This window comes from Bos grunniens, chromosome 10, assembly GCF_055505025.1.
Source record: "Bos grunniens cultivar Pamir isolate PY7600 chromosome 10, Bosgru_T2T1.0, whole genome shotgun sequence".
Classification (NCBI taxonomy): domain Eukaryota; kingdom Metazoa; phylum Chordata; class Mammalia; order Artiodactyla; family Bovidae; genus Bos; species Bos grunniens.
The window spans coordinates 50321198-50333381 of NC_141174.1; the positions used below are offsets into that span (position 1 = coordinate 50321198).

Here is a 12184-nt window from a genome sequence, read left to right on the forward strand (position 1 = left end):
GTTTTAGAATATTTATGATACTCTTTAATCCTAGTTTTAAAACTGAGACTTCTGTAGTTTTTATGTAATGGAGTAGTCCTAAAATTTATTAAACAATTTCTCACTCATGAGTCTTAAGGGTGGCATCTTAGACTACAAAAATATCTCTGTGCCAGTGGATTTACATTTTTGCTTTTGTCACATATTGATGTGTTTGTCTTTGTTTTCTGGTTAGATTTATTCTCCTGACCATACCAGCAGTAGTTTTCCATCAAATCCATCAACACCAGTTGGATCACCCTCACCTCTCACAGGTAAGCTTTTGTTTTATATAACTACTTGATAACATATATGGGGCTACTTGAAAATATTTGAAGTTTACTTTTCAATAAAATATAGTAAAGACTCACACACACAAAAATCATTTGTTTTGAGAAAGCATGTAAAAGAGCCTTCTCCTGAGTTCATTTTGGAGAATGTTCAAATATTTGCTATTTGAATTATTTGTTTGTATCTCCTTTGGTTCTTAAAATAATTTGCAATAATTAAATTATTGCAACAGGATAAAAAATAAGGCTAGGCAATTGAGATGAAAGTAAAATATAGAGAAGGAGATAAATTTAAAAATTTGATAAGCTAGCATAGAAAATAAAATAATCTATTTAGAAGTACATATGACTTATTCCTTATTTTTAAGTCCACTGAGTTATATTTCACACACATATATATATATATATATATTATGTGGAATATTGGAGGGTTTTTTTTTTTTTGCTGAAGAAAACAACTCATGAATGTGGGTGAATATTGTTAGTAGAGTTAAATAAATGTTCAGTCTTGTGTTGTGCTTTCCTTTTTTTTTTTAACAGCAGCTTTAACAAGTTCCAGATAGTATCCTACAGTATAAATTTGTTGAGATACAATTGTTATTCATGTAAATAGGAATACTTCAATATATTAGAAATAAAATTACAGGGAAATGCTTGCATTTGTTAAGCTATAAAACTTGGAATATATTTTCCTGAGCATTGTTTGGAGAAAAAGCATGCTGAAGAAGAAATGTATTCATTCTAAGGAAAAGACATTAGACAACTGGGTAAAAATTGCCATTTTCCTCCAACAGTTGACCTCAGAAACAATTCTGTATTCCTGATCAGGTCACTAGTTCAGGCCATGTGGCATTGTTGTTGCTGTCAAGCCTTTTTGCATTGTTCAGGATTTCTGAAATTCAGGGCTCTGATATATCAGGGCTCTGGCTATCACCTGTGCTCTGTGAGTTAGCCTTGTGACTCTGCTAAGAAGCATTCCAGTGTGGAAATGATGAACTGCTGGCAGCTGCTTTCAGCTATTAGTGGTTCTGCCACTTTCTCAGACACCATGGCTTCAGCTGTCTAGTAAAAGTAGAACAGCTGTTCCCCGTATAGACAGGACTATGAAAGACCCATTGACTTAGAGTTGTTGTTTAACAGAGGGATGAAATTACAGGAACAATGATGTAACTTTAACCATATTCACTGTCTTGGCAGAGTTTTACTGAAGTTATCAGTGTTATTTTTGCCACAGCCCATTCCACTTTTTCATCTCAGGTAGCTATGTTGGCCCTTACTATATGTTCCCACTGCCTCTTCTCCTCTGCCCAGTAAGATAGCTATAAAGTGTCCTTTGGTTTTCCTGAACATTGGTTGGGAAGGTAGGCAGCAGAGATGCTCAGCATCTGTGAAGGAATATCAGAAAAATGAGGAATCAGAGACTTAGACATTTTTCAAAAAATAATGGTCCAAAGTAAAATCTCACATTTCCTCCTTCATTTTTATTTGATATTTAATGAATGGTATCCTCTTTCTGCCTTTAATTCAGCTGATAAATGAAAATCTGTGAACTGTTGGATTATGTAGTGAAGGTAATAATAGATTTCTTTTTCAACTCAGTTGTCATACTCAAAGAAAAATATTTTTATATATTCGTGTTGAAGTGGCAAATCAAAGACTAATTTTATACAGGTGCATCTCTCTCTCTCATCTCCTATCTAGTGTTTTCTTCTTATAACCACATACACACACATATCCCCACACACATATTCCCACACACATATCCAGGATTGACAGAGCAGATATGGAAAGGGAGGAGGAAAAAGGGAAAGCACTGTGTAATAAAGTTTTCACAGTTGAAAGAAAAGTGAGTAAGATAGAGCAAACCAGAGCTCCTAAATAATATGTGCAAATTATTTTGTACTTTGTGTGGCAGTGGCCCATTGTTGAAAGTAAAATATCCCACCCCGTGTGCTCTCTGCTGCTGCTGCTGCTAAGCCACTTCAGTTGTGTCTGACTCTGCGTGACCCCATAGAGGGCAGCCCCCCAGGCTCCCCCATCCCTGGGATTCTTCAGGCAAGAACACTGGAGTGGGTTGCCATTTCCTTCTCCAATGAAAGTGAAAATGAAGTCACTCAGTCGTGTCCGACTCTTAGCGACCCCATGGACTGCAGCCCCCAAGTCTCCTCCGTCCCTGGGATTTTCCAGGCAAGAGTACTAGAGTAGGATGCCATTGCCTTCTCCACATGTGCTCTCTACACTTGCCCTGTTTCTTATGCTTGAACATCAGTCCAACTCAACACAGACCATCTAAGAATAGTTACAACATAGGCAGTTTCTAAGGCATTCATCATTCTTGTTTAAATCCTGCTCATGTTCCTTGGGAACTTTTCAGTAGTAGTAATAATAGAAAATGCTTATGAGAAAAAAACATCTAAGATGATTATAATATTCTAGTTAAGATACTTCAGGCTGAAGGAAAGACAAACTCTTTGTCTGGAGTGGATTACATAGTAAGGAGATTTGGGATATCTTGTATAAAGCCTATAGCAGGGCAAGTTCCTGGACCAGTCTGGACTCCTGCTCTATTTCTTTGAAATTCTTTCTCAAGATGGTGGCAAGACAGCAGTTAAAGATACTACATGTAGTATCTTTACTACATGTAGTATATAGATATATATACTACATGTAGTATATGTATCTATATACTATGTAGATATAACCATGTCTCCTGTAAGAAAAGTGAAAAGTGAAGTCAAGTCACGCAGTTGTGTCCAACTCTTTGTGACCCTATGGACTGCAGCCTACCAGGCTCCTCTGTCTGTGGGATTCTCCAGGCAAAGATACTAGAGTGGGTTGCTATTTCCTTCTCCAGTATTTCTTTGAGCCCCCTTTTTGGGGGAGGGAGCAAGAATACTGGAGTGGGTTGCCATTCCCTTCTCCAGGAGATCTTCCCGACTCAGGGATTGAACCCGGGTCTCCCACATTGTAGGCAGACGCTTTACCGTCTGAGCCACCAGGGAAGTCAGAGGACCATCTGTTATATGTCTTTTCAGAATCTTTCTCCGGAAGCCTCTTCAACAGGTTTTCCCTCATGATTCATTGATCAGTACTGGGCCTAACAGTTACTTAACAGAAATGAGACCACCATATTTGTCTTAGTTGTTAGGACTTATCCCAAGAGCTAAGGTAGAATTACTCTTTGCAGGTTCACAGTAGGAAAGGATAGACACCCCGCCACCTTCTGAACAAAATCTGGGCTCTAGCAGCAAGGTATAAGGGAAGTATGGCTGTGTCTAATACAGTTGTCATTTGAGAAAAGACATGAGTATTTCAATTAAGAGAATGTGTTTACTAAAGAAACTTGGAAAGCAGACAAAACCGTTCTTTACCTAATTCTGGAATATCAGTCAATAAAAGTCTAATAACTGCAGCACTCAGTAGCAATCTTTGGAACACCCGCAATAAAAGCAAAGAGGATGGGGGCGAGGAGAGATAGGGAAGATTCCTCAGTTTGGACTCATTTCATCAATGAGATACTTATTTTTGTCATCTGTCAGTATGCCTATTTTTAAAGCAGTTAACCTGACTTCAGCAAGTTTTCAGTTTAGTTGAGAAAATAAGAAATAAACACATGAAAATAGAACCATCAGAATTCACTCTAAACTACAGTTATCCAGATACATTTCATAAAGAGAGTATAAAGGAGAAAGAACTTTCTGAGTTTAAAAGAAGAAGTACTACAGAGGTCAAGATGTGGAAAGTGTATGACCTATTCATTCAGAGTTACTGAGATGACTGATCATGAGCTCTTCATATATGAAGAGCTTTGCCTCAAATGGGAAGGTTGGCTGGGGCCAGATTGCAGAAAGCAGAGCATTCAGTGCTGCACTGAGGATTGTTCAACCTTTTCTAAGGTTGCAGTGTATCATGAAAGTTTGAGTTTAGGGTGAGATTACAAAGAGAAACAACTAACAAAATAAGAAAATGCATGGTAAATAGTCCTCAGAATTTCTCTCAGCCACACAAAATGATGTTATCTATTCTTTAAATTTATTAACCAATTTTATTAGGGTGGTGTATTACTAAATCCCAGTCAGAGCAAAAACAGATCCAAAATACTAGGTGAATTTTAGATTTAGTGATTACAGAAAGCCTTTCCATATTTTCTAACCAAATAATTCGATTCTCTTATCCTTGTCAGCTAACTTGTTTTCTGAAAATAGTAAATTTCAGTGCTAGGTAATAAGTTTATTATAATCCTTCTTGGATAACAGCTAACTTTTGGGGGTGGTCACTAATATAAAGCTCAGGGCAAAGCCCAGGACAATTACAAAATCTGTTAACTATATAAACAGTTGAAAGCTTGCCCTTATCTAATAGAAGAATGTATAAGCCCAAAACCTCTACATATGTCTACAGCCAGGTATCACGTGACAGGGAAGGAAGGGAGGAAATAACCTATTCTCTGGGAAACCCCTTAGGTTTCTGCCCTTTGCACTTTTTTTCCATTATTTGTGTAACAGTGCTACAGCTGGTGAGTACAAACTAAAGATAATGATATCAAAATGATTCTAAATCGATCTGTATATTTTATTCATCCAGTAGGTTTTAAAAAGACAATGATCCAGATCTGTCTAGTGTCAAAAGTATTCTGTAGCATTGTGGTCTCTGTGTAGAACTTGAATTCCTTTCACAACCCCACAGTTCTTATCCATGACTAATAGACCATCAGTAGGCCAGGATTTGGAGAAGGCAATGGCAACCCACTCCAGTACTCTTGCCTGGAAAATCCCATGAATGGAGGAGCCTGGTAGGCTGCAGTCCAGGGGTCGCTAAGAGTCGGGCACGACTGAGCGACTTTACTTTCATTTTTCACTTTTATGCATTGGAGAAGGAAATGGCAACCCATTCCAGTGTTCTTGCCTGGAGAATCCCAGGGACGGAGGAGCCTGGTGGGCTGCCGTCTATGGGGTCGCACAGAGTCGGACACGACTGAAGTGACTTAGCAGCAGCAGCAGCAGGCCAGAATTACAAAAGTCTGTGTGTCTTTTTTCATCATTGGTTACATGATTGGTTTCTTCATCACAAAGAAATAATAATAATATTTCATTGTCAGAAAGATCTTTTAGGCTCACAAACCCTGTGTGTTCGTATCTTTTACCTCATTGGCCTTGTAAAGGCAGATTAAAAACAAAAACTAAAAAAAACTGAGTACCTATTTTATGGTGAGTATTCTAAACTAATTGATAATACATATCAACCAGAATGCAGGTCCACTGATTCTCAGTATCCATTAAACTTCCATGCCCTTTTTTGAGCTTTACCAGACATAGGATGGCCTTTGTTGAACTAATGCAGTCTATCTTAACTATCCAGCCATCCCCTTTGTGACCAATAGCATGAATTTTTTAAATGACTGAGCTTTAAAGAGCTCAGTTCATGAAATACAGCCTGGCATTTGTATAAAATTCAAACAGATATAGATGATTTAACCATGTTAGTATTCTACTTTAATCAAGTTTGTCTCAAGTGGGGCAGCCTAATCTATAATTTTTTTTAAAAGGTTTGAGTATGTGTATGTTTTTCCAGTTTAATAAATTAACATTTTGAAGTAGACCATAGCATAAATACTTCATGTCACTATCAAAAAATAGTGAATATAGGTGATTTCTTACCTGAGTAACTCTGTGCACACATCTCATTCCTCAATACTAAGCTACTAAAGAACCACAAAAATTGCGTTTTGTAAAGCAAATGTGTGCTAACAGTTCTGAGTATTTAAACATAAAACTTGCATTAATGATCCACACAGATTAAATGTCCTGTCACAGGCTGATCACCCAAGGATGTTGGGCAAAATGGAGCAAAATGATTGAAAGTAAAATATTATAGGGCTTTCCTGGTGGTCTAGTGGTTAAGAATCCACCTGCTAAAGCAAGGGACACAGTTTTGATCCCTGGTCTAGGGAGATCCCACATGCTGTAAGCCCATGTGCCACAACTACAGAACCCGGGCTCCATAACAAGAGAAACTATGTGTTGAGAAGCCTGTGTACCACAATGAAGAGTAGCTCCTGCTCACCATAACTAGAGAAAGCCTGCACCTGGCAACAGAGACCCAGTGCAGTCAAAAATAAACAGATAAATCTTTTTTTTTTTTTAAAAAAGGTCTTGCAGTCCCTTCTTTAAAAAAAAAAATATATGTATATATATTAAATATTAAGGGAAACTCTTAGTCTTGCGGTCCCTTCTTTAAATATATATATATATTTATATTTATATAGTAAACATTAAAGGAAACTTTTAAAAATAATTTCAGTTCTTTTTAAAAATAGATTATGATTAACCTCTTTATCTATATAAAAATTCAAAATCCTACATTAGTTTTGGAAAGCATTACCAACTCGATGGACATGAGTTTGAGCAAGCTCCAGGAGTTGGTAATGGACAGGGAGGGGAGGCCTGGCGTGCTGCTGTCCATCGGGTCACAAAGAGTCGAACACGACTGAGTAACTGAACTGAGCCGATATACTGAAATCAATGGTAAAGTGTTATTTTATTTAAAAGATTTTGTCTTTGGCCCTGCTGGCTCTTTGATGTGGCAAGAGGACTTTCTCTAGTTGCAGTACTCACTCAGGCTTCTCTTGCTATGGAGCACAGGCTCTAAAGCACACGGGCTTAGTAGTTGTGGTGCACTGACTTTTCTACTTGTGGCAGTCAGGCCTTGTTGCCCCGCAGCATGTGGGGTCTAAGTTCCCTGACCAGGGATCGAACCTTCATCCCCAGCCTGAAAAGGCGGATTCTTAACCACTGGACCACCAAGAAAGTTCCTGGTTCCTTTTATATGAATTCTTCGTGTAGTCAGTTACTGGATTTTTCTGATTGCTAAATTCTACTTGCTAAATGTAAAATTAGCCCACATGCTTCTGTTTCAATGAGTAATTTTAGACTGTCCATAATTTGTGTAGTTAAATTATGATTATATTTGTATGTCTAGCAGGTTACCTTTAATGGACAGAATAATTTGTAATTTGCTTCCAAGTAAAAGAAATTGTTAGTTGATGAAGTATATATAGCATATATTTTTCTTATAATTTTAATATTTAAAAAGTTTTGTATAATCGCATTTATAATTTACATATTTACTAAATATGTAAATCATATTTAGTAATATCCATATGATTAGAAAATATAATCAAGTTATTAGGAATCTTATGTATCCAACTTTTCAACTTAACAAAATATAAATGATTAATAGGAATACAAATACTAGATTGTTCAGCTAAAGTGAACTATAATAGTTCTGATTTACCTTAAGTTTTTAGTTTCCTAAATGTGGCAAATTAACCTAAAACAACAAGCTGTGGTGGAACATAGTTGCTGCGATTCATGGGGTCGCAAAGAGTTGGACAGGACTGAGCAGAACTGAACTGAGACAAATTAAGTAAACATTCAACTTTTCTAACTTTAGATTTCTAATATAATTCAGTTTGTTACTGAAGCTTTGGTTAAGAACAATACTATGTATTTAATTGAATGGTCTTCATTATTTTATATAAATAATTTATTTTCAAATGCAGTTATGAAATAGTAAAGATTTTTGATCAGTTGTTTTGTCTTTTTCTTTTTAAAGCTATTTTAAGACACTGCATTCTCCCCAGTACATAAATTAGTCTTTTTTTTTTCTTGTGTTTTTTTCTTTTTATTCTTTCTGTTCTGAACTTGTATCCTTTCTTTCTGTATCCTTTTTTAATAATATTGCTGCTTTTCTAAAGTTGAAGAGTAAACGTTTAATAAAATTTTCATGATAATATTTTCCAACCTAAATATGTTTTTATATAAATTATGTTGGGAAAGTTTTTAGCAAAAAAACCTAAATGTATTTGCGGTCTTTTGAAATTGGTGCATTTGTGTGTTACTAGAGGCACAAATCAGTATAACCCTTTAGAAAGTAATTTTGGCCTTAATGAATTAAGGATCATAAATATGTTCGTACCTTTTAACTTAGAAATGCTATTTATCCTTAGACATGTTCCCCAAAAGGAAAACACAGCATTTTTTATCATTCATAATATAGTGATACTCAATTACTATTCATAATAGCCAAATGAAAGCAACCAAAGTGTCCAGCAGTGAGGTAATGGTGGTTAAGCAAATTATGATGTAGAGAATCAGGTGAATATTAATGTAAATCATTAATAGCATTATCATAAAGACTGTAAAATATGATAGAAGGGCAGAATTTAAATTATGTATATTTTAAGTACATTTTCTCAAGATTCATGTGCATGTGGACAAAGTGTGAAGAACATGTAAACATAAAAGTAGTTACATGTTAAAGTATAGTTTATTCCCTCAACTCCCTCCATTATTTTAATAATGAAAAAAATTTTAATGCGTTGGGCTTATCAGTAGCCAATACCATGCTGAAGACTGAACAAAAATTTTCACATAAATTTGTACACACTTAGCAATAGTATATCTTTGCCCTTTCCTTCAGAACATTATCAAGATCACTGAGTTAACCAAGGTGTGTGGGTGCTTTGGGGTTTTGTTTCAACAGGTACCAGTCAGTGGCCCAGACCTGGAGGTCAAGCTCCTTCATCCCCAAGCTATGAAAACTCACTCCACTCCCTGGTAAGAGCCTCTGAGAAACATACAAGATCTATTTCGTCTAATAGTATGGAGTTGTTTTTTGTTTTTTTTTTTTCCCCCAGAAAATCTTGAGTAACAATGAAAAAACAGTAGGATAGCATTACACATGAATTCTTTGCTAACAAATGGCCTGATTTAGCTGAACAATATGAGACACATCGGGTGTGCCTTTTGCCATCTGTTCTTTGGGACATTGGTTTTAGGACAGCTGGTTTTAAAATAGTGTTATAGGATTCTTGCTTCTTTGACAGATCTAGGGTTTAATTTTACTGTAATTTTATGTTTATATGTAAAGGAAGTTTAAAGGGAAAAAAACCCAGAGACCAAGTAAGAGAAAATTAGTTGAGCAATGCAAAATGATTGTATTTTACTCTTTCTCATATGATACTGCGTATAGTTGATTACATTTCTATTAAAAGTTTTAAATGCAACATCAGTTATTTTTGTCATGAAGAGTATTGTTTTCCACATTCTCTTTTTATTAAAAAATGTGTAAATTGTATTGATAGAACCATAGACAAACAAGGCAGTAGAATAAAGGAGCCTGTCTAGGTATTGAGCATGAAGAATTTGTGGTAGGATGTTAACTACTGTTGCCTTTCTATGCTTACCACAGAATTACGAAGCATTATAAAAACAAACTAAGGATGACTTGATGGAATGCTAAGTCATGCTATTCAGTAATTCCAGGTTGCAAATAGAAAAGTTCTTTTTCTGTGACTAACAGAACATTTTAAATTAAAGGAAAGTTTTCTTCTCACATTTAAGCAAATATAAGCAATGTGTGCTATTTAGATGCTAACCTTATAACTTTGCTGTTAAATCCCAGCCTTCTCATACCTTAATACAAAGTAGATCTTGCAGGTCTCCGCGTTAACTTTACTAACATGTTATGCTGACATGCACATCAGCTATTTCCTCATCTCTTTTGGAGTTAATCTTAACCTGTGCTTTGCCTCCTGTTCTGTCTTGACTTTGCCAGAAAAATCGAGTTGAGCAGCAACTTCACGAGCATTTGCAAGATGCAATGTCCTTCTTAAAGGATGTCTGTGAGGTACTATTTCTTTTAGATGGTGCCTTTTTTGTGTTTCAGTTAATTATACTTCCTATTATCCATTTAAAATCTTCAAGCCTGTGCAGACTCCAGAGTCTTTTAAAATCAAACAATGACTATTTTCGTTTTTGTAACAATATGTAAGAATAGGCCTTTGTTCTCATATATTGTTGAGTATGATTCTTTTTAAAAGAGCTCTACTGGCATGTGCTTTTGGTTTTTTAAATTCTAATATGTTTGTGTATGGGGCATGTATATATCCACAGACAGATATCATTTCATCAGTTTTGGGAAAAGAGCACATTTGGATATGGTCACCATTTCAGATAGGTATTAAATATTCACTTAAAACAAAATTACAACTTAAATCTGATGGATTTGAGGACCCTTCCCCAAGTTGCCCTCGTTTTGATGTTAAAATACAGTTTATCTTTTTTATCAATGATAATTGAATGCCAGATACTGTAGAGTAGCCTTCAGCTTTTGTAGATGCTAAAAGAAATAACCTCATGCTAGACTGATAAATAGATTTTTATGAAGCAGTGATTTGCTTCTGAAGCTTTGGTAATTTAGCATAGTTTACAAATATCCTTTCTTTGATTGTTTATTTATAATACAGGTAGTTTCTTTTGAAGCTACTTGATGTTGCATATTCACTTGCTGTCTTCCATATATCCCAAAGTAGAAATCATAGCAATTTAATGCATGCAACAGATAAAAGCAGTAACCTCCATGTCTTCTTTCAATCCCTACAGCAATCTCGGATGGAGGATCGTTTGGACAGACTGGATGATGCTATCCATGTGCTGAGGAACCATGCCGTGGGACCTTCTACCAGTTTGCCTGCTGGTCACAGTGATATACACAGTTTATTGGGACCATCGCATAATGCACCAATCGGAAGCCTCAATTCAAACTACGGTGGATCAAGCCTTGTTACAAGCAGTCGATCTGCTTCAATGGTAAAATAGTGCTCATGCTTTTTGAAATAACCCCTGAAGCATGTTTTCCTAAATGTCTTTTGTGAAATCTTTTAGGGAGAGGGTCCTTCTTTTTATAAACAAGGTAGATTGGTTTCTAAGAATTTCTTTACTGTTTTGGACAGGGTCATTGGCTGAGCATTTGACCTTAAAATCCTGCTATGATCATGTGCAAAAAACAGAAACTTTATACAGAGATCATATTAGCTTAAACTTGAATTTTTTTTTTTCGGATGTATAATAAATTGATGGAACATTGAAACAATGTGTAGAAAGTCTTCATAGCAAAAGCAAGAAAGCAAGACTGATTTTCACGGGTTCTGGTATAGAAAAACTGTTTAATAAATTTGGAACCAGCCTTCAATAGAACGGAACACAATAGTATTTGTACAAGTCCAAATTTAAGTTTTTTTCCCAAAGAAAAAAATGTGAGGTAGTTTTGAGAATGGCTGTAATTTAAGTGACAATGAAAGGAAACGATTTTAGATTAACGCCTGAAGAGAATAAAATCATTCAATCCATCTTTTTAAAAGCATGGTAATTCTTTAAAGTAGGGAAAAGTAGCATTCTGCAGCCGTGCAAATCGAAAATTCTGTGTTGAATGTCTTAACTTATTTTTTATATAAATTATGTTTTAAAGTAATGAAGCTTTTTTTGAACCTGCTATTTAATTGAAACCATGTGTTTGCATGTTTATATCATGGTTCTTAAGATTCATTGCATGCTGTGAAATATTCTCCTATGAAACAGATTTCTGACTGTAAACCATGTGATCAAGGCTAACACTCAGCTATCATCGAAATAATTAGGTGCCCCAAATGCTGAAGTCTTGTGTTCTGTAAAATAGGATTGGTTCCAGATTTTTACATTCACATGTCAGGGAGCCATTTATATTCATTTTGGAGCTGCTGAAGTAAACATCAAACAAGGCTGCCTGGTTTCCTAAGAACAATGTTTTCAGCGACATGGGTGACGTTAGATGCCTGCATATCTTAACAACTGTGTTTTTGTTTTTTAATATCAGAAGATCTTAAAATTTCAGTTCAGTTCAGTCGCTCAGTTGTGTCTGACTCTTTGCAACCCCATGAATCGCAGCACGCCAGGCCTCCCTGTCCATCAGCAACTCCTGGAGTTCACTCAGACTCACGTCCATCGAGTCAGTGATGCCATCCAGTCATCTCATGCTCTGTCATCCCCTTCTCCTCC

At 35.9% G+C, this 12184-nt stretch overlaps 1 protein-coding gene across 14 annotated transcripts in view; it reads left to right on the forward strand.

The window, feature by feature from the left end:
* Nucleotides 1-12184, forward strand: part of TCF12 (transcription factor 12) — a 393760-nt gene that overhangs the window by 354598 nt on the left and 26978 nt on the right. For 7 of the 14 annotated variants that reach the window (XM_086321160.1, XM_086321163.1, XM_086321162.1 and 4 more), the window contains 4 exons: nt 215-293; nt 8853-8926; nt 9927-9998; nt 10754-10960. In XM_086321160.1, coding sequence (XP_086177286.1) covers nt 215-293; nt 8853-8926; nt 9927-9998; nt 10754-10960 — 432 coding nt within the window. The remainder of the gene's footprint in view (nt 1-214; nt 294-8852; nt 8927-9926; nt 9999-10753; nt 10961-12184) is intronic. The other 7 variants (XM_086321164.1, XM_086321166.1, XM_086321165.1 and 4 more) reach the window with 1 other exon arrangement.